The sequence below is a fragment of the Colletotrichum truncatum genome (genome assembly GCF_014235925.2).
Source record: "Colletotrichum truncatum strain CMES1059 chromosome Unknown Contig_0003, whole genome shotgun sequence".
Lineage (NCBI taxonomy): Eukaryota > Fungi > Ascomycota > Sordariomycetes > Glomerellales > Glomerellaceae > Colletotrichum > Colletotrichum truncatum.
In genome coordinates this window covers 339335-359299 of record NW_027222400.1, presented here as the reverse complement: position 1 = coordinate 359299, position 19965 = coordinate 339335, and the positions used below count along the sequence as shown (strand labels likewise).

Sequence of the window (19965 nt, the reverse complement as noted above, 5' to 3'; positions counted from 1 at the left end):
CCGGCCAACGCACACCAACGCTCGTCACTTCACGCATCCAACGGCAATACGCCTGCTTCTCTCTGGGTAGATGAGAAGGGGGAGGAAAAAAAAAAAGCTTTTTGGTGCTTCTTCAATTGCAAGCTTGGCCGATCGCCAAGCCACCCCCCGATCTGGCCTTACCTCAGTGGCAGTGATTGATTTGTCAAAGATGGCCACCTTTTTTGCATAGACAAATGATTATCAGTCAATTGAGGCTTCTATCCTTGAGGCATTCAATTGTACAATCTCTGGTTTCTATTAGTTATCGATTTGGAGACGTCAGTTCATAGGGATTATCCAATGGACTTGTCTCCACGTCCTTCTGACCTGGACCAACCCAGATCCGATGCGCCAGGTCAGACCACTCCCGGTAGGAGGCACATACTGACGAAAGACCCTGAGGGTATCCGGATCTCTAAAGTGCTCTTCAATTGATGTCGTCATCTAGCTCAGGTTGGCCACCAGTAGTTATCGACGCGGCTTCAGTACGTCTGATATCAGCTGCGAGTGATGTTTTTTCCCTTTTACGCAACAGTGAAATCATTTTGACTAGTTGTGAGTACAGCGACACCACAAAATATGAGTACGTACCATCAGCATGCTGGGCTGAGCTGCGTCTGTTGAAATGATTAACTAGACGTAATAGACGTTGGCCCTGCTGCATTCACCCTGTTCTGGCCCGTCTGTGTCCCTGATCGCCAAGCTTTTGAGAGCCTCATGTCTTGGACTGTACGTTGTGTAACCCAATATGCTGGAAGCGACTTTGACGATGGCCGATGAAGCTCCTATCGAGGATCGAACTCGTCATCCGTAAGCTGCTGTCTTCAATGTTTGACCCTGCCAAGTAAAAGCTCTCGCTAACACAGTGGTAGATACCTCTCAGGCAACTTTGCCCCGATTCAAACATGTCTTCCACTTACACCATGTTCTTATGATGGAACAATACCTCCGGATCTTGCTGGAGGGCAGTACGTTCGCAACGGCGGTAATCCTATCACCAACAATGACCCAGCTCGAGCTGCGCACTGGTTCGACGGCGACGGAATGCTAAGCGGCGTTCTTTTCCGCCGCACTGGCGAGAAAGGAACAGAGATAAAACCTGAGTTTGTGAACCAGTATCTCTTGACGGATGTTTACTGCTACGCCAAAGCGACCAAATTGCTGCAGCGACCGGTCTTACCAAGCATTGCCGCACTGGTAAACCCAGCCATCAGCGTGTTTCGCATCATCTTGGAGGTCTTTCGCACCATTTTTCTGGTTTTGCTATCAAGGCTCCCCGGAGCGGGGCGTCCGATTAAGAAGATCAGTGTCGCGAACACCAGTGTGTTGTTCCACAATGGCCGGGCGCTGGCGACATGCGAGAGCGGACCGCCATTGAGATTCCTGTTACCAAGCCTCGAGACGATCGGCTGGTTCAATGGACGATTCGCTGAGAACGAGCCCAGAAGGAGCAGCCAAAGTGGCTTTGGAGGCAACGGTTTCACTTCCTTTATGAAGGAATGGACGACAGCCCACCCACGCGTCGATCCAGTTACCAAGGAGCTTCTTACTTTCCATTCGACATTTATCAAACCCTTTGTGCGCTACTCTGTTGTACCACCGACAGCGGCAAAATCCACAAGCCACTGCGCGATATTCGATGCACCAGTTCCTGGAGTCGACTCGCCAAAGATGATGCATGACTTTGGCGTATCGAGAGAACATACCGTCATCATGGACCTACCCCTCTCATTCGACCCGATGAACCTGATTCGTGGCGTGCCCAGTTTGTCGTACGATTCGGCAGGCAAGTCAAGGTTTGGCGTCTTTCCCCGGCACCAGCCCTCTGCCATTCAATGGTTCGAAACCAATCCATGCACAATCTTCCACACCGCCAATTGCTGGGACACTTTATCAGCAGCACCAGAAGTTGGCAGTCCGCGTGTATCTGTCAATCTTGTCGCATGCCGGCTCACATCGGTATCCTTGGTTTTCAGTGCTGGAAACCTCCCTACTCCGGAGGTGAAGCCTGTCCCGCCTGAGTACGCCGAGGAGGAGCAATGCCGGCTGTACTACTATAACTTCCCTCTGTCGGACAGCACTGGGGTCCAGTGCAATATCAGACATCAGTGGGCTCTTTCAGCAATCTCACTCGAGTTTCCCACTGTCGCTCCGGCCTATTTAATGCAGGAAGCCAGATATGTGTATGGCTGCTCAACTGGGGAGAACTCGTATACAGTTGCCCTTGGCAAAGCAGCCAAGATCGACCACTTGGCCAAAGTCGATGTCAAGACACTTATAAGTCGAGGGATTGCTAACCCGCCACAGCCGATCAAAGGGTGTGTTGATTCACGAGGGGTCGCTCAGGTTCTGGACAGTCAAGATCCCAACGACCCTATCAAGCTCTTCAAGATGCCCCAGGGATGGTATGCTCAGGAGCCACGCTTCGTCCCTAGATCTCAGCCTGAAAGCGAGGACGATGGATGGTTGTTGACATATGTGTTTGATGAGTCACAACTTGACAGCTCTGGGGCATGTCGTGGAGATGCTGTGAGCGAGCTATGGGTGATTGATGCTAAGGAGATGAAGGAAATTGTGGCAAGGATCAAGCTGCCACAGCGTGTGCCGTACGGTCTACACGGTGTCTGGTTTAGTGAGGATGAAATCGAAGGCCAGATATCTTTTGAGAGAGTGAGGAAACTGCGTGATGGCACGGTTTAAGTAGGTGATTGTTGGACACCCAGCGCTCGAGGACGGGGGTAGTTTGTTGCTTTTGTGCCATTGGAATCCATGATACCACGGTGTTTGTAGGCAGGCGTATGAATTAGCTGGCAGGCCAAAACGTGACTAGTATAAATCCTTACTGTCATATCACTTTACCATTTTGTGAATAATCTGCTGATAAGAGAGCTGGACCATTTGTTAGTAGCATTCTTATTGTGAAGACAGGTTTCAGTACCCAATTCCTCGGGGATAAGTCATGACTCCAAAGCGGCCGAATGTAGTATTCGAGTCCTGCGGTAACTTTTCAAAAATGTAAAGTGCTCCTTGCTGCATGTTTTGTTGCACGTATTGCCCCAGTTTTCCCACGACTTTGTCTGGGGACGCTGGAACTTGGCCGAGACACAAGCTTGGGATAACAGTGCTTCGATCTGTCGATGAGAATTCATCTTGAAAGCAGAGTATCTGCGCCGAAGGCCGAGGTAAAAGAGCTCGGCGTTCCGAGTTCTACCCTAGCGGTTACCATCGTAGCTAGTCCATGCAGCGAGCTCCAGTGGTCGGAAAGACTGGTTTAGGTGATGGTACGAGCGCGATGGGACATAATGTGACGTGTACATGGGTATCGGAGCGTAGATTTAACCAGCGTCCAAATATTTGATGGCCAAGAACTAGCATTGTCGAAAGAATGGGTCTTGTTTGTCTTGGCCGGTGATAAATCTACACTCGGCCAACGCCCGCGCAATCGATTGTAGGTAACCTCAATAGCCAGTTGTCGATCCTGGTGAACCTATTGATGTCTGGTAACATTGACACGAAACGCTGCCCGATTTTGGCTAGTGGCCAAGGAAATAGTCCTAGGCCGTCTGAACATCTTTTAGGACGCAATTCCTCAGGCTGTTTGCTGATCTAAGAACGAACCCAACTTGGGTTGAAAAAACAACATGTGTGTGTTGGCCAAAGGTGTTCAGACGACGAACCGTCTCTTCTAGTCTGGGCTGGGAACAGGTTGAAGTGTGGCCGAGGCGATGGAACTATGGCTTTGCGCCTCACAGAGGTGGTTGAGGTATTTCCGTTTGGTACCGTCAGCACCAACGGGGCTTCTGCAGGCTTTCTTCCTCAGAACGGAACATGTCCGTTCAGGCCCTATAGGCTCGCTGGCTACATGTAGGCTGCTTTACTTGCCTTACCCACGGGGGGGCCCAAAGAGCTGAACAGGGCGCGACATAGTCGGCACGAGTGTCCTGAAACCAGTGCCGGCAATACTCAAGAGGGGTCCATTTTGAGAGGCTGGGCCATGCTTGCTCCCCCACTACGCAGCAGTGCTTGTGCCTGTGCTTTCGCTTGTGGCAGGCTTTCCAGGCCTGGTTTGGTGCTCCATGTTTTCTCTGCCCCAAAGCCCCGGAACCTGCCCCATCCCGCCTTTGGCTGCAAATCCCCCTCCTCAATCAGACGTTGAGGCTCACGACGACTAGCCGCCAATCTCAACGACGTCTGGTGTCGATGCTGTTTTCTTTGTCTTTCGCTACGACATCTTCCGACGATATCCCCTGGGTGTTGCAGCAAAATGGTGATGCCCAGACAATTGTTGAGCGCCGAGAAATAACCCCGCAGGGCAGTGCTGGGCGGCGGCGACTATCAGTGAAGGGATGGCGAGTTTTCGGCGTCCAGAATTCATCTTTTGACCTCCGAGACGGTGATGTGCGTGGAGACACCCGGTGTCCCGTACCAGCCCCGTTGAGCGCGGTCGCCTGGTTGGTGTAAAGTGGACTCCCATCCCCGCGTTTTTCATGAACGAGATCCATTTCCCCTCGTTATTTCCCCAGTCCCTCCGAGACTAGATGGGCCCATGGTTCATGTTGGTACGTTATTTTGACACTTCATTTCTGAGCTCTCGACATATTTCCCTCCTTGGCGGCTGGAGTCTTTAGGTAAAGGTTGGCGAAAGATTGGCATGAGGGGACCCCCACACTTGTCATCTCGCGGCAGACAGATCTAAGCTCCGGGATGGCCCCATCGGATTAGCGCCAAAGTCAAGGAGGATTAAGCTTAGCAAATGCCAAACGGGGCTGCTGCACGTGTGGATTGGCTCTCTTGATACGTGGCAGTATTTGCCGGGCGCTTGCTATTGGTGATGTGTTTTTCATTCTCCTTTGCCGACGTAACTTGGCTGTCGATGATTTTCTCGAATGGTGAGGTGAGTGGCTGGCCGGCTCGTCAGGTGAACTTCATAACATGTAAGAATAGTCAGCTCCATAAGTGGTGCTTGGAGAGCCGAGCAAAGTGGTCTAGGGCTCATCAGCTCGTGAAATGGGACAGTCGTTTTCGGTCGAGCATGCTTGTCGACTTCTGGCCTGATGTGTAAAAGTAGCTCCTTGGTTCGTCGACCACGACGACGGGGGTGTCCCTCTCTCATTTTGATATGTTGCTGCAGGGCAAGTCGACGCGAAATCATGGTGGACCTGGAGCTGCAAGCATCGCAGGACTGCCCTTGCTGACGCCGTTTAGGGCGTTCCGGATGTACAAAGCTACGTGCGAACGTGAGCATGGCATCGCCGTGACCAACAATTAGACCTCCGACTTTGTGTCCTCAGGCCATTCGTGCCTCCCGGCAGTTTCAGCATTTTCGTGAGCGACCAATGTCAGCGACGATGTAGCAAACGGAAAAGCAAAGATGGCAACGATGGCCGACGAAGCCCACACCCCAACCCTCTTGGCTCTTGGTCGTGCATGACGGGTCGACAAGAATATTCGATATCGAACAGTGGTCATGTGCCATGCTGCAGGACCGACGCGATGATACGCGACCTTTCCTGGTTGATGTTTCGTCTCCTGGCCAAGATTATTGTATATGACTGTACATGGGTCTTAAGGAAGCGATGTGAGGTTCGGGTTGCGGAGAGTATGCACGTTGCTGTGGATCAGGGCCGCACCAGAGATGCAGCAGAACAGGTACCCGCTTCATTATTAGGAGTTGATTAAATCAACGGAGCAAAAGACGAAAGAAACTTTGGATTAGATAGAGATGGGCCGAAAGCGAAAACGGAAGCCAGTTAGCCATCGATCGATATACCAGTGTACCTTCCTCGCAGCCGATGGTCCGTCAGGGAAGCCCCGTGGGCACCTACTGTTTCTGGCTGACGAGCGAGCGGGTGCGGGATTGCGCGATTGGCTGTGGAGTGAACCCAATATTCCTTCCAAAATGTAAAATGATAGCGATGGCTGGGCAGGGCCTTCCCTCGCTACGGCAAGTGCTCAATGTTTTTTTTATCCATTTAGGGTTGCTCAAACCATCATTAGGACGTGTTTGGCTTCTTGATTTCCGCTGAGAAGCACATATTGCATGTCCATTTCCACACTTTGACTCCGCAATAGTATGGTCAGCAGACAACCATTGACGACAGTGACATGGGCGGAATACTTCGACAATCCAGTGGAAGTGTAGATATGAAACGGGGATCAGGTAAGGCCATCGTCAGAAAATTGCAGAAATAGAAATCAAGGCATAAAAATTCTTGGTATGATGTAGGTGTCAATCTGCGTGGTGCACTATTATCACAGTACGTACTAGGGGGGGGGGGGGGGGGGGGGGGCCGGCGAAGGGAAGGCGAGGGGAAGTCGAACTTGGCACACACAGAGAGAGGACAGAGGTGGGAAATGGCATTTGCAGGGGCTGCTAGGTGGCCCGCCTTATCTGAATTGTGGATGAAGGAGAGTCATCTGATGTATCCTGAGTATGAACCCAATATACCAAGTGTACATGTGTCGGATAGAGAAGGGATACCCGCAGATAAGCGTTAGTATGTACATAGAAAGCCAAGGAAACACCAGGCACAAAAGCAGACACGCGTACCGACGCAAGTACACCCACTGAAGGAGCGCAGTAGGTATCCCGCCAGAGGTAACTGCATCCCAACCGCATCCCTCTCTCTCACTGCTTCCTTCTTTCTTCTGGAATGGAAAACAGATTGGTGGGGCTGGGTAACGCTAGCGCATTCTCGCCAAGAGCCGCCTTCCAGCCAGCCAACCAGGGAATTCCGTCTCACAGGCAATAATCTGGCCAATGATCAAAAGGGAAAGTGATCGCAAACAGTGCTAAAAAGGCAGTGAATACCTGCCCTATGGTACTGTACTTACTGTATCCGTGCCCTTACCTGTCTAGCAGTTTGGTGGACGCAGAGGGGAGTCCCATCAATAATAGTACGGATGGAATCATCAGCTTTGGGAACCACGTCCTGGAGTCTCTCTTCAGTCGAATGCACGGAGTACCGCAGCAGCAACAGAGGTAGTCAGCAGCCGCCTTTGGACGAAGCGTTCGCACAGCCACTCTTGTCGCTCCTATCAGCAGGCCAGTCTCGTCTTTACCCCAGCATCAACGCCTCAAGTGATTGGTCAGCTGGCTCCCTCCCACCCTGATGACGACGACCCGCCCGCTCTCGGCGGACATCGGTGCTCCTTGGCGGCGCCGCTGCATGCTCCACACCGGGCCAATTCCCAACTCTCAACCAGGCAAGAGAGGGAAGGGTAAAAGCAGTGAGTAGTTGTGCCCAGGTGGCCAACACAAAGACCTTTGGCCACTGGCTCGAAGCTATCTCTCTGTACTTCTAGAGGCTGTGATAGCGATGCGTCACACTGTTGCTCACCACCTGTCCTCCCTGACATGGCGGAGTAGTGGCTAGACTGCGCTGTTTCCACTGCTCCGCCGGACCACGAGACCGCTGGAGAAACAAACAGGGAAAGTAGGGCGCTGACGGCGACTGGATAGCGCCGCTCTTGGCAGTACCTCACCCTTTCCACAACACGTACCCAGTTGGGTATTAGTGCCTGTTTTCCCCAGCTTGTAGTTTTTGAATGGCCTGTGACATCTCTCCTACCAAAACGTCCATTAATTGCCCGCCACTATTCGGGCAGTGGCCACCCACTAACACCATTTGCGCTCTTTAGGTGCCGGGGCAGCTGCACCTGCCTGTGCTTGCTCTGCTTGTTGTCATTCACTACTGCCCGTTTGGACTGGAAGGCGCGTACGTTGTACTATGTAGGTAGGAAGGAAGAAGGGTCAGGTAAGTAAGTAGGTACATCCTTCCTTGGCCTAGTTTGCCGCTGTTCTCGGTATACTCAGGCACTCCCCCCTTCATCACTGGTTTACCTTTTCCCGCTTTGCCTTTCCTTTACCCCCCCTCCCCCCAAAATCAAATCTTCGTATCCTTTAAACAAGCGCATCAACAAAAGCTAGCTATTCGATCCCCCCTGTCAATCGCCAAGCTACCCACCATAAGTTCGTTCAGGCTTGTAGTGTCTAGACTTGCTGTTCCTATGTCACTCAAAAAGAAGACCAAAAAAAAGAGTAACCCCTCCCATGCAGGCCATCCAGTCCAAACCCCTGGCTCAATCGCTAACAATTGCGGTGCCAGGCCGGTACGGAACGGTACACCGTCGTCCAGACACACACCAGAGACAGTCGCCCGACAGACACGCTTCGGCCTTCACTTCTTCGGTCCTTCGTCCACCAGCCCCAGTCAGTCCCGTTCGGTCGGATCCATTTTCCCAATCCCGCACGCCATCGCCTGCTTCTCCAGTACCTGCCACACCCCCCGGTCCCAGACGAACGAGACCTAACGGATACATCCATATCCATTCTCAGCTACCTCCCATACATCCGCCATCTACCACTTGTTGCTCCCAAACCTGGTCGTCCTCCCCTCCCTTGGCAAAAGTCGACTTGCCCAGGCCAAAAGTATAACTTGACGCCTCCTCCGGCCACATTCCGTCTGTCCTTCTCCTTTCTTTCCTTATCACCACCACGATCACCCAAGCTCTAAGCTTGCCATTCTCTCCCCCAACCCTACACAACCAAAAGAAAAAGCATTGTCTGCTGGGCTTTCACAAAAGCACCAACACCCTCCAACCCGTGCGACCTTTTTTAGCTGTACCTACCGATATCCGATGGGAGAACCCGAAGCCACCAGGCATGGTGAACAACACACAGCTGCTGCGGAAGTCAACCCCGAGCAGGACGAGCCCCCGTCTATACCTCGGCCCCCGCCCATTCCTAACCCCGTCCCCCAACGACCAGCACACTCAGTTCCTGTCACGGACTTAGGTCTTCTCTGGCAAACCGATCTTGAGAATGGTCTCTCCAAAGCCGAGGCGCAAGCCCGCCTCGATCGCGATGGACCCAACCGTATTGAGGGTGCAAAGGGCCTATCAGTTTGGGAGATTGTCATGAGACAAATCTCCAACAGTCTGACGCTCGTTCTCGTGATCGTCATGATCTTGTCCTTTGCTATCCAAGATTACATCGAAGGAGGTGTCATCACCGCTGTTATCCTTCTTAACATCGTCGTGGGGTGAGTTCTTGCCCCTTGTTTTTGTTTCTCTGCCTTAGAATAGCCTGTTCCTTTCTTTCTCCGCCTCGCTCGGAGGGATTCTTTTGCTGCGTCCTCGTGCCTATTTCACTTGCCTGTTTCGTTAAGAAGCTGCGTTGTGTGGTTGGTCAGACCAAATGCCACTTGCGCCCCCGTGGGTTGGGTGATACGCGACTCGTTGTACCCATCCTATGTTAGTCTCCGGCTGCAAGGGTGCAAGCGGTGTGGCGTGTCCCCGACCCCTGTCATGTCATCCGACCGTCCAAATCAGCATCTCTCACACCTTGTTTTCACCGAGTTACATGCACATGGCTAACGTTTTCATAGCTTCATCCAGGACTACAATGCCGAACAGACGATTCAGTCTCTGTACGCGCTGTCCGCCCCGACGTGCAAGGTCGTCCGCGACGGTATCGCGGAGACCGTCAAGGCAGATTCCCTCGTCAAGGGCGATCTCGTTATGATCGCTGTTGGCGATGTGGTCCCGGCTGATCTCCGTCTCATTGAGGGAATTAACCTCTCAATCGATGAGGCCCTTCTGACCGGCGAGTCGCTTCCAATCAGCAAGCACCCCGAAGCCATCTTCGAGGAGGAGGATATCCCCCTCGGCGACCGCATCAACATGGTCTACTCGGCCACTACCGTCACTAGAGGACGCGCCCGTGGTGTTGTCACCACCACCGGTATGGAGACCGAGGTGGGCAAGATCGCGCTCATGCTTCGCACTACCCGCAAGCGGGATGAGAACGCCTCTCTTACCACCCGTGCTCTCATGCGCGTCAAGGCTGCCTTCAAGAGCATCCTGGGTCTCGAGGGCACTCCCCTGCAGGTCAAGCTTAGCAAGTTTGCTCTACTCCTATTCGGCTTGGCTATACTCCTTGCCATTATCGTCTTCTCCGTCAGCAAGTTCGACATCGATGACCAGGTTCTCATTTACGGTATCTGTGTCGGTGTTGCTGTTATTCCCGAGTCTCTCATTGCCGTCCTGACCATCACCATGGCTGTTGGAACCAAGGCAATGGCATCCGGAAACGTCATTGTCCGCAAACTGTCCTCCCTCGAAGCCGTTGGAGGTGTCACGAACATTTGCTCCGACAAGACCGGTACCCTGACCCAGGGTCGCATGATTACCAGAAAGGTCTGGTTGGCTGAAGATACTACTGCCATCATTGAGGGCACCACCGACCCTTATGACCCTACTAGTGGTAAGGTGCGCTGGCCTGGATCCGCCGCCTCGAGCTCGAACTCTAGCGGAGCGTCGACTCCAACGGTCGAGAAGAGCGACGACACTATCAGGAGCTCTTCCATGGACTCCTTCCTCAAAGCCATTGCTCTCTGTAACAACGCAGCCGTCACCGACGGAAAGACTGCTACTGACACCGAGTCTATGACTACTGCTACCGAAGTCCCTGTCGCTTGGAACGCCATTGGCGAGCCTACCGAGATTGCCCTCCAAGTCTTCGCCATGCGCTACGGAAAAGGAAAGAACGACATCGTCTCGTCTGAAAAGACCAAGATGTTGTACGAATTCCCCTTTGACTCCTCCTGCAAACTCATGAGTGTTGTTTACGAGTTCCCTTCTGCTTCTCGCCAAGTCTTCACCAAGGGTGCCGTTGAGGTTATGTTGCAACGCCTGGCTGAGCCTGAAGAATTCAAGGCTAAGATTGCTGCTAAGGCAGACGAGCTTGCTTCCGAGGGCCTCAGAGTCCTCTGCGTGGCTAACAGAGTCCTGGAAGACACTGATAATGCCAGCGAGAGAAACGAGGCCGAGTGCAAGCTTCGCTTCCTCGGTCTCGCCGGTTTATATGACCCTCCCCGTGTTGAGACGCTTGGCGCTGTGAAGCTGTGCAAGACTGCCGGTATCTCAGTTCACATGGTCACTGGAGATCACATTAAGACCGCCACTGCTATCGCCCAGGAGGTCGGTATCTTGACTGGCGGCGAGAGCCCCACTGCCGTCATGGCAGCTGGCCAGTTCGACGCCATGAGCAATGATGAGATTGACGCCCTTGACGCCCTTCCTCTGGTAGTCGCCCGGTGCAGCCCTATGACCAAGGTCAGAATGCTCGAGGCTATGCATCGTCGCAAGGCCTACTGTATCATGACTGGTGATGGTGTCAATGACTCGCCCGCCCTCAAACAAGCTGACGTCGGTATTGCCATGGGCAAGAGAGGTAGTGACGTCTCCAAGGAGGCGGCGGACATGGTCCTCACTGACGACAACTTTGCATCCATTGTTACTGCTATCAAGGAAGGTCGCCGTTTGTTTGACAACATTCAGAAGGTAAGTCCACTTAAATGAACCAATTTTTTGGAGGGTGCTAACTGTCTACTCTCTCAGTTCCTGCTCCATCTCTTGATTTCCAACATTGCCCAGGTCATCCTTTTGCTTATCGGTCTCTCCTTCAAGGACCGAAGCGGCACCTCCATCTTCCCCCTGTCTCCCTTGGAGATTCTGTGGGTCAACCTTATCACCTCTTCGTTCCTGGCCATCGGTTTGGGTCTTGAGGAGGCGCAACCCGACATCCTCCTGCGTGCACCCCACGATCTTGGCGTTGGAGTCTTCACTTTTGACCTGATCCGCGATAAGATGATTTACGGTTTCTTCATGGGTTCGCTCTGTCTCGCTGCTTTCACGTCCGTCGCCTATGGCCCTGGTGCCGGAGACCTAGGTAGCATGTGCAACGACGGCTACAACTCTACCTGTGGCGTTGTTTTCAGAGCCCGCTCAACCGTTTATGCTACTTTGAGCTTCCTTCTCTTGGTCACTTCTTGGGAAGTCAAGCATTTCCAGCGCAGTCTCTTCAACATGAACCCCGAACTGTGGACCGGCCCTTTCGCCGTGTTCAAGACGATTTACAAGAACCGCTTCCTCTTCTGGGCCGTCGCCGGAGGCTTTGTCATGACCTTCCCGGTCATTTATCTCCCTGTCGTCAACCGCGCCGTTTTCAAGCACGACATGATTACCTGGGAGTGGGGCATCGTTGTCGCCTGCTTGGTGGTTTACATCGCTCTTATTGAGTGTTGGAAGGCTGTCAAGCGCTACCTCGGTCTTGGTATGAACGCTCGCATTGTTGGTGACAGTGTTTAAATCCGGCACATAGATTGTCAAAATGGGTCTTGCTGCGAAGCAACTGCCTCAGTGCGGATTCTCTGAGGCGAAAGGTTCAGGGGGTTTGGTCTAAAAAATGGCGCCTTGATATCAATTTGGCTTGGACCGGATACAACACCGGCAATGGAAATCAGGTGGATTGGGGCTATTCAACATCAGCCTGACGGGCTTTCGGGCATCGGTGGTCTTCTCATTCATTTTTCACATTCATTTAACAGAATTACCTATTATTAGGCTTAGGCTGTAGAGATTATACTCCAGCCATATGGTATCAATAAACAGCTGGCTTGTCCAGCTTTCACAATTCTTTTTATCTATGACATTCATGTGATGCCGATCAATTGTTGAACTATGACCAAGCAAGCTTAAAGACCTACTTGCCTTTACCCTGAATTCAAGACGTCGGAATTCAGGCCTCGTCTATTTGCTGCTCTCAATGACACCAGTACCTTCTTTCTCCTCCCTCCGCTCTCTCTCAACCTTCTTCTTGTACTCCACCCAATCATCACTCCTAGGGAACGGAATTTCCGGTATCTCTTTAATTCCCAGGAACTCACAGACAGGACCCCATCCGTCTCCTGGGCGATACTCCAAAAACCTCCTCCCACCAGTTGCCAAGGCCCTCACCTGAGCATGATGTCTCTCGAAACATTCCTTTCCGTTTTTCTCAAAATCATCGTCCCAGCACGCGGAGTGATACGCATTCGCCAACCCCGCCATCGGCGACTTCGCCGCGGGGTCCCGGTGCAGATGCATATGGATGAGGGTATCCCTCATCGACGCATTCCACGATTCGAAAGACCGGGTGGAGAGAATGATGGGGCAGTCTGGATATGCTTCCGCAAGAGACGCCGGGAACAGCGCGGGCGGGAAGTCGGAGACCGCTTCGTAGGAGCCCAGGAGCTCGTCCCATTGTTCCCTTGTCCAAGGGTTTGACGGGGGTTGGGTTGGCGAAGAGAAGGGCGGGAGGTTATCTGCGATTGCGCGGATCCAGAGGTCTTGATGTGAGGATTTGGCGACTTCGCGCATGTGGTAGACGGGTGTTATGCCGAGGTATATGAGGGCGTCGGCGAGGGCTATGTATGGAAGGGTCAGTCTGGTGGTGGTTTGGTGGGAGATGCGTTTGGAGGGGGGAGGGGGGTTTACATTGGGTGCCTGTTCTGGGCAGGCCGAGGATTAGGACTTTCATTTTGAGAGGGATTGATGTGATGTGGGTGCTGTGAAAGGTGGATGTGTGAGTGTTATCGGTTGTTATGGTTTACTGCGTGAAACCAGTATTTTAAAAAGTCTCGATATTGAGTTGGACTGATCAGATGAATTTCGAGATTACGAAGCTTATGCTGGGATGTCATCGGCTTGGCCCGAATTGTTCCGTCGTTCAAAGTCACGCGGCTTGCCGGGATAGGAAGTTGGCGCGGGAAGGGCCCGGGTCGGGAACGTTGGAAGGATCCGGAGCTGACGTTTACCTCCACCGAACGGGATTGCGCCGGGGTGACTGACTCATTTGGTAATTATTCCAGGTTGGGGAAGGGGATCAGAGATTGATATTTTGCTGCTCTGTCCGTTTTCTTCCATGACCATGTATTCTTGCATTTTGTCTTACGTCGCCCATGATTTTTGGGTTCCGCGGGGTGAGATTGATTGGATTTGCTGTTTTTTCTTTTCTTCTTTCGTCGCTGATGGAGCCTGGTTTGGTATTGGGCGTCGCGTGGTGATTTGGTTGTTAATGCATGCCTGTTTGAACCATTTATCCGTCTTGACTGTTTGGTTCGCTCGTTGGTGCCATGTTATCACGATCTACTATTTTCACAGGGGAAATGAAAACTAACTATGGCCGAAGAAGTGTCTGGGGGAGCTTTTGAGGGTATGGCCTTCCCCTCGATCAAGACTAACTTGCCTCACCTTCCTGGCTCTGTAGAGGAGATTTATGTCTCAAGAATGACCGAAGGTGTAATTGAGTGCGATTGATCCACCAAAGGAGAGAAGGAGCGAAGAGGCAGGTGCCTTCTTTTTGCGTTCGTTCGAACCAAACACGCAACTTGTACCTTCATCAAGTGTGAGATCCCTCACATCTACTTTTTCATCATCTGATGGCTCTTAATAGATTCTCTTCTTCGAAAGCATTGGTCTGAAACACTTGCACAACATCGCCGCTCTCATATGACCAACTGTCTTTAAGATGCCTTTTAAACGAGTTTCTGGTAAACGCACCCGCCTAAACAAGGTTAGGCGTTATCGATCCCAGCGCAACTACCGTCAAGTCTGTATGTTTTGACGATACCCACTAATCTGCAATTTTAAAGCTCACTCAATATAGCTCGCACCCTCGAGAAGCTCGATGCAGCATTCAAGCCTATCATCCGGAAGGGCTCGTTCCTTCGCTGCTTGGGGGGTAGATTTGCCTATGCCTTGAGGTCCGCAGGCCTCGCATTACAATCTTCTGCCGTGGAAGCCCTCAAAGAAAGCTCTGTAGCTTTTGTCGTTGACTATCTAAGGAGTATGCGTTTTCTTCTCTCCAGATTCTTGCTTAAGTTGCTAATGATTTCGCAGTGGCGAACATGTGCGCGGCCCACGCACGCCGCGACTATGTCTCAAAGCGGGACTTGGACTTGGTAAAGTTAGTTGCACCCCATGGTCCAGTCCTAGGGAAAGTCCTGTCTTGAGTTGCTCTCAAAAGTAGGTTTGAAATGCTTTTTAATACTGGCACTTGTGTACTGAATTCTCCCCAGGTCTGCGCAACATCGGATATCTTTTGAGGAGGCTTTCCTGACAAGTTGGTTGTCGCCGACGGAACAGTGGCATATTACGCGGCCGTGGCTCGGCAAGGAAATTATTGCTGGAGAATCCAAATAGTGATTTTTCTACCAGAAATTGATTGAAAGCTGGGAACACGAATATGAAGGTGGCTATCTACCTGCTGCAGAAGGCTGGTGGCCAACCGCCTTAAGGCTTCATTTTAATTTTCATTTTGTTGTTGGTTGCTTCCCCAATCTTACATACCATGCACGAGGGTTTAGGCCTCCAAGGACAACATGATACTTCTGAATTATAATATTAAGCAGACGTGCTATTTACCTCATCGGCCTTCCATATCCGAAGAGTTGGAGCAACGAGTCCACCAAGACTACGTCACCTGATGCCGGGTAGATACCTACTCCAATATTGTAGAGGTCTTCTTTGAATTGGTTCTTTGTAGGTTTCTAGTGCATATAGAGGTACCTTCTTCATATGTGCGCATTCTACTCTGTTATGCTTGTCTCCCGCATGCATTTCGAGAAAAGGAGACAGCAGGAGGAAGAGGAATTCTCTATCTGACATTTCGAAGTCCAAACTAGAAACTAGCCTCAAAGCGGTCGAACAAAAAACACCATACCAGGTATTGAACAAGCTAGATGGACGCTGATAGATCTTTGGCTGCAATAACCCCTGACTCATATATCCACGACAGGCAATCACATTGCACTATTGCCCGTATTCAATACGATATTTTCAGCGAATGAAATCTACCGTTTCCCTTCCCAAGTCAGGTGTGCAGTGGTTTTCGCGATTAAGTCATTCCGAACTGAAGTATGATAGCTCAGATAGTTAATAGCGTAATCTCGCTGATTTATAGAATCTTTGACTGCTTGCGTTTCTTCAGCATAATCACCTCGTATGTGCATGTTCGCCTACTTCATCAACGGTAAGCCTCCGGAATTGCTGAAATTATAACGCAAAACATGAATTTAAGACAACATTCACCGAAAAATCTCATGTTCAGCGTATATTTCCGTCGTTTACGTTGTATTGTAGCGCATATCACAAACATGAACATACATGATGTCTGCCTTAACACGAGTGAGAACAGGTTGGTAGGGCAAGGTTTCGAATAATCATGTTTAGTGAAGAGGGCACTTTCCATAAATGGAATACGCGGGGAAGCTTGCCCAGCATATCTCACCCTGGAGATAGGTATAAGGCGTCGTCACCACCGCGTACGCCCCTGAATAGCGCATAAGGGTGGAAATTCCTCCTAAAGAACATGATTACAGCTCGGCAGGCCAACCAGTTCCGAGCCAAGCTGTTGGTTCCATGCATGCCACGCAGTCAAGATCTAAGCCTCCATCTTTGTGGGTGTCTTTGTGGGTGGGTTTGATGCGCATCGCGCTTAAACATAGCCTATAAAAAATTCCCCGAAGGCTATGTGTGGCTGCATGGTGGGGGCTTGCTTGGTGCTGCCTTTGGGCGAGACGCAGGGACCAGTTTCTATACGCGTAAAGCTGGTTCTCTATACGTGTATGTACACAGCAACGAACTAGCACTGGCTTGAATGCGTGTAAACATCAAATTGTTGGTCTTGGCGGTTGTGATAAAATATCAAGCAACCCACGTCCTTTTGAATTCACTTCTAACACCTATATCGACGCTTATCCTCCCTTAATCGCCAACTTCCTTCGCCGACTTTATCCTCCGCTACTAGCAAGACCCGCCACAAGGACACTACGCCACAGTTCATTACTCCGAACACTAAAGAACACCGCCATCATGGGTATCCGAGATTTCTTCGACAAACCATTCTTCGACCCTCGGTACAAGACCAAGGTCCATATTCTGCAACTCGCCATTATGCTAGTTGCTATTATACTCACCATCGCACGCATGGCTATGCCGGTCATTACCACACGAGCAAACATGATGGCCCTCACTATGGTTCGTCAGATCGTCCAAATTCATGTTCATACCCACATGAATAAATTTACTTTACTATTGATACTGACTGTTACTTAACAGGGCATCAAGTCTCTCATAATCATTGGCTACCAGCTTCTCACCACCCACAAGGAGCGGTTCAAGAAATGGGCTTCCCTAAAGGCCAATGCCATCCTCAATACCCTAGAGATTCTTTTCTGGTTCGTCGCCTTGGGCCTGTTGTTCCAGGCAAATACACGTTTCTGCACGGGCCCCAGTTGCGCATTGAGCTGGATTGTTACCCTTCTCTGCGCCGTTCTGATGTAAGCTTATACCCTTTCTGCCCACTGATTTTGGTCGTGTGATCCTATCAATATTTGATTCTGATTGTGTTTTTTTTTTCCTCCGCGCAGTGTTCTCGCATTTCAGACATCTGTCGTCTCCATCAAGGAACACCGTCACTTCAAGAACTACGGCGTTACTTATGAATCGAATACAAATTACCCCAAGGTGTAAATGGTACAGGCGAGAAAGATCATGGAAGGGGCACAAAACAGTTGATGAGGTTATATGATGTGAGTATGTCTGCTCAGAGGGGTATGGATCTCGCAATGCCCGAGCCGTTGTAGGGATTGAATAGGGAAAGGGCTTACTTCGACAATTAGGCGTTGGGGAGTTTTTTCGGAGGTTCATTGCAATTAGAGAATCCCAGCTTTAAGGATTCAATAGACGATCTTCAGTCTTATTGTTACGTCTGTCAAGACCGATACTGGTCCTCGGCGCCTTGCGCTATAAACAGGCAAGTATGTCGTGTATCCCCAGGATATGTTCCTCCCTATAGTATAGGTACTCTGGCCATCCTTATCAGTGCTGGTATTAAAAGGGCTACAGCAGGTGTTTGTCGTGGCATATTGGCCAGGAGATGGAGCTGATGATTTGGCAAGTACGTCTCATTGGTCGGGTGTCCAACTGTAAGTCCGGCATGTTGGAGTTTCACGGCGAAATAAGAAAAGAAAACCACACGTTCTAACTTAATAGACGAAAACATTCTGTTGCTAGCAATAGCCGTGAAGCACCGTATGGAGAGCACGTATTAGGCAATCCTTGAATGGTCATCTCAACCCACCAGTTATAGAGCGACCTTGATTGGCTCAGTCAAACTTTAGAGATAGAGAGTTCCAAGCAGGAACTAGGGTTCTGTTTTTAATTGTTCTGCAAAGTTTGTGTCAAGGCTTAGCTACCACACTGCATCTCAGGGTCGGTCCAAGAGTGAACAGCAAGGTTTGGAGCGTAGGGTCCCAGGAAGCTTAAGAGCTACGACTCGAGACCCTTGAGATAAAGGATTGACTTTTTACACTGCATGGCCCTTTTGGCGAAGTCCGGTCGCCATTTGGGTTTCCGTATGTGTTTGATTTCGGAGTACTTGTTCGTGATGTGATTACAAACAGAGCTAGAATTGCCTGTTGATCCCGGTGCTGCCCCATTTAGAATGCAAACACCTCGGCTGAATGCCTTCTTTTTCGTTGGTCGTCTCATGGTGGCATTTGACCGGGATGGGCGAAAAACGTTTAATTAAGCAAAATAATCACCCTTTGATGAATGAACCCAGAAGTATTACATTGAATTGACGTTGGTTGTCAGGCAACTGTAAGCAAAAGAGCATATATGAACCGGGATTTATGTTTCTTGTAATGAGAATATCTTTTAAAATCCATTGCCCAACCGCCCTGTGAGGGTAATCGTGCTGCGTATCACCCCGTTATCGTTTAGTAAGGATCTCACCGCTCCATATCGTACCTATACGTATCGCACTTGACGTTCAAAGTGACGATGGCTAGAATAGTTTAGCTGCATGTTACCTAATATGAAGCAGCCTTAGTCCCTTAATTCGTTTCAGTCAGGAGCTTCCCTCTCATGAGATTGTAGAAACCCCTTCTCTTCCTGCCTCTTTAGATCGTCCATCTACAGGCCACCGTACTTCAAACCACACACACACTACCCTCACTATGGATACAACCGCCCTGTCCGTCGCTGGTAGTACCTATGGAGGGAATCTCGGGAATCTCTGGAATCTCTAACGAAACTTACGAAATAATTCCACTCGTATCAGCAGCCAGTAATCGACTGTTTTGGACGCTCAACGGTCCTCTTGAGAGCGCAATCCAAGTTGCGCCCAACCCGTATTATGAGCCAGGCGACGTCATGGAACCATACTTTCGTCCTGCCGCCGACGGTCTCGCGCCGGTCTGGCATCCTATATCGCAAGAGTCTCTCATGGGGCCCAAGATCGACACAATCACCGTCAGAATTCGCTGCATCGATTCGTGGGAAGAGCTTTGGGTTGAGCTTAACCGCGACTGTACCGACACAAAGAATGACCCCCGGCGGCCGCGAGCCAAGGATACCCAGCCCGAGGCGACGGCCGGCGGCGAGTTTCTCACAATCCACGAGTACGTCTCCGCCGTGCACCCGTGGCTCATGGGCATGCGCGAGGCCCAGAAAGAGGAGGCCTCGCGGAAAGTCATGGAGAGATATAAAGCGAGATCTGCGGAGCGAGTACGCGAGTTGGAAAGGTTCCGCCAACAGAATATTTGAAATGGGCCAATTTATCTCTTATATAAATTGGTACTTTTTCATTTATACTCTCCTTCTCTTGCCCTATGGTGGTCAAGACTGTGGAAGCTGATAAGGTTCTCTAGGCAAACAAGCACATTTGTAGCTCTTTTTACTGCGAGCATTCTGTTTCTCACCCACTGTCCGAATCTTGCTTCGGCCCTACACTGACAGGAGATTACTAGCTCCACACAACTGCATGCCGTCACCAATATGAGGCAGATTGCAGTTGGCGACAGGGGCTTGAACGCATGCTGCACTTAAGGAATCTCCGCAACAGCCTCTCTCTCAGCAGTAGGTACTTACAGGCACCGGACGGGCAATATACGTGACTGCAGGCAAACTCGCATAGGCCCGCATAATGCTCTAGGTTCTCAGTGATAGTGTATATCACCGTCTGCAGAAGGGGGCCCTGACAGACCCTATCCAACGTTTGGGGTTCAGCTTTGTAGTTATTTGGGCCGGTCAGAGGCAAGCTCACTTGCGCCG

General features: G+C 50.9%; 5 protein-coding genes across 5 annotated transcripts; 4 read left to right on the top strand and 1 right to left on the bottom strand.

Annotated features, from left to right (window-relative positions):
* Positions 1–1065: 1065 nt before the first annotated feature.
* CTRU02_204971 (carotenoid oxygenase) lies at positions 1066–2721 on the top strand (the record flags this gene model as incomplete). Its single annotated transcript, XM_036724440.1, has 1 exon — positions 1066–2721. One exon carries the CDS (start codon positions 1066–1068, stop codon positions 2719–2721), a length of 1656 nt encoding a protein of 551 aa, XP_036584067.1.
* A 6822-nt stretch (positions 2722–9543) lies between these two features.
* On the top strand, positions 9544–12174 carry CTRU02_204970 (potassium/sodium efflux P-type ATPase; the record flags this gene model as incomplete). The annotated part of the gene is made up of 2 exons (XM_036724441.1): positions 9544–11367; positions 11425–12174. 2 exons carry the CDS (start codon positions 9544–9546, stop codon positions 12172–12174), a joined length of 2574 nt encoding a protein of 857 aa, XP_036584068.1.
* Positions 12175–12615: 441 nt separating this feature from the next.
* Positions 12616–13384, bottom strand: CTRU02_204969 (uncharacterized protein; the record flags this gene model as incomplete). The annotated part of the gene is made up of 2 exons (XM_036724442.1): positions 12616–13271; positions 13342–13384. 2 exons carry the CDS (start codon positions 13382–13384, stop codon positions 12616–12618), a joined length of 699 nt encoding a protein of 232 aa, XP_036584069.1.
* Positions 13385–16719: 3335 nt separating this feature from the next.
* CTRU02_204968 (uncharacterized protein) lies at positions 16720–17379 on the top strand (the record flags this gene model as incomplete). Its single annotated transcript, XM_036724443.1, has 3 exons — positions 16720–16884; positions 16966–17186; positions 17277–17379. 3 exons carry the CDS (start codon positions 16720–16722, stop codon positions 17377–17379), a joined length of 489 nt encoding a protein of 162 aa, XP_036584070.1.
* A 1527-nt stretch (positions 17380–18906) lies between these two features.
* Positions 18907–19458, top strand: CTRU02_204967 (uncharacterized protein; the record flags this gene model as incomplete). Its single annotated transcript, XM_036724444.1, has 1 exon — positions 18907–19458. The coding sequence occupies one exon, from the start codon at positions 18907–18909 to the stop codon at positions 19456–19458; it is 552 nt and encodes a 183-aa protein (XP_036584071.1).
* Positions 19459–19965: the final 507 nt, after the last annotated feature.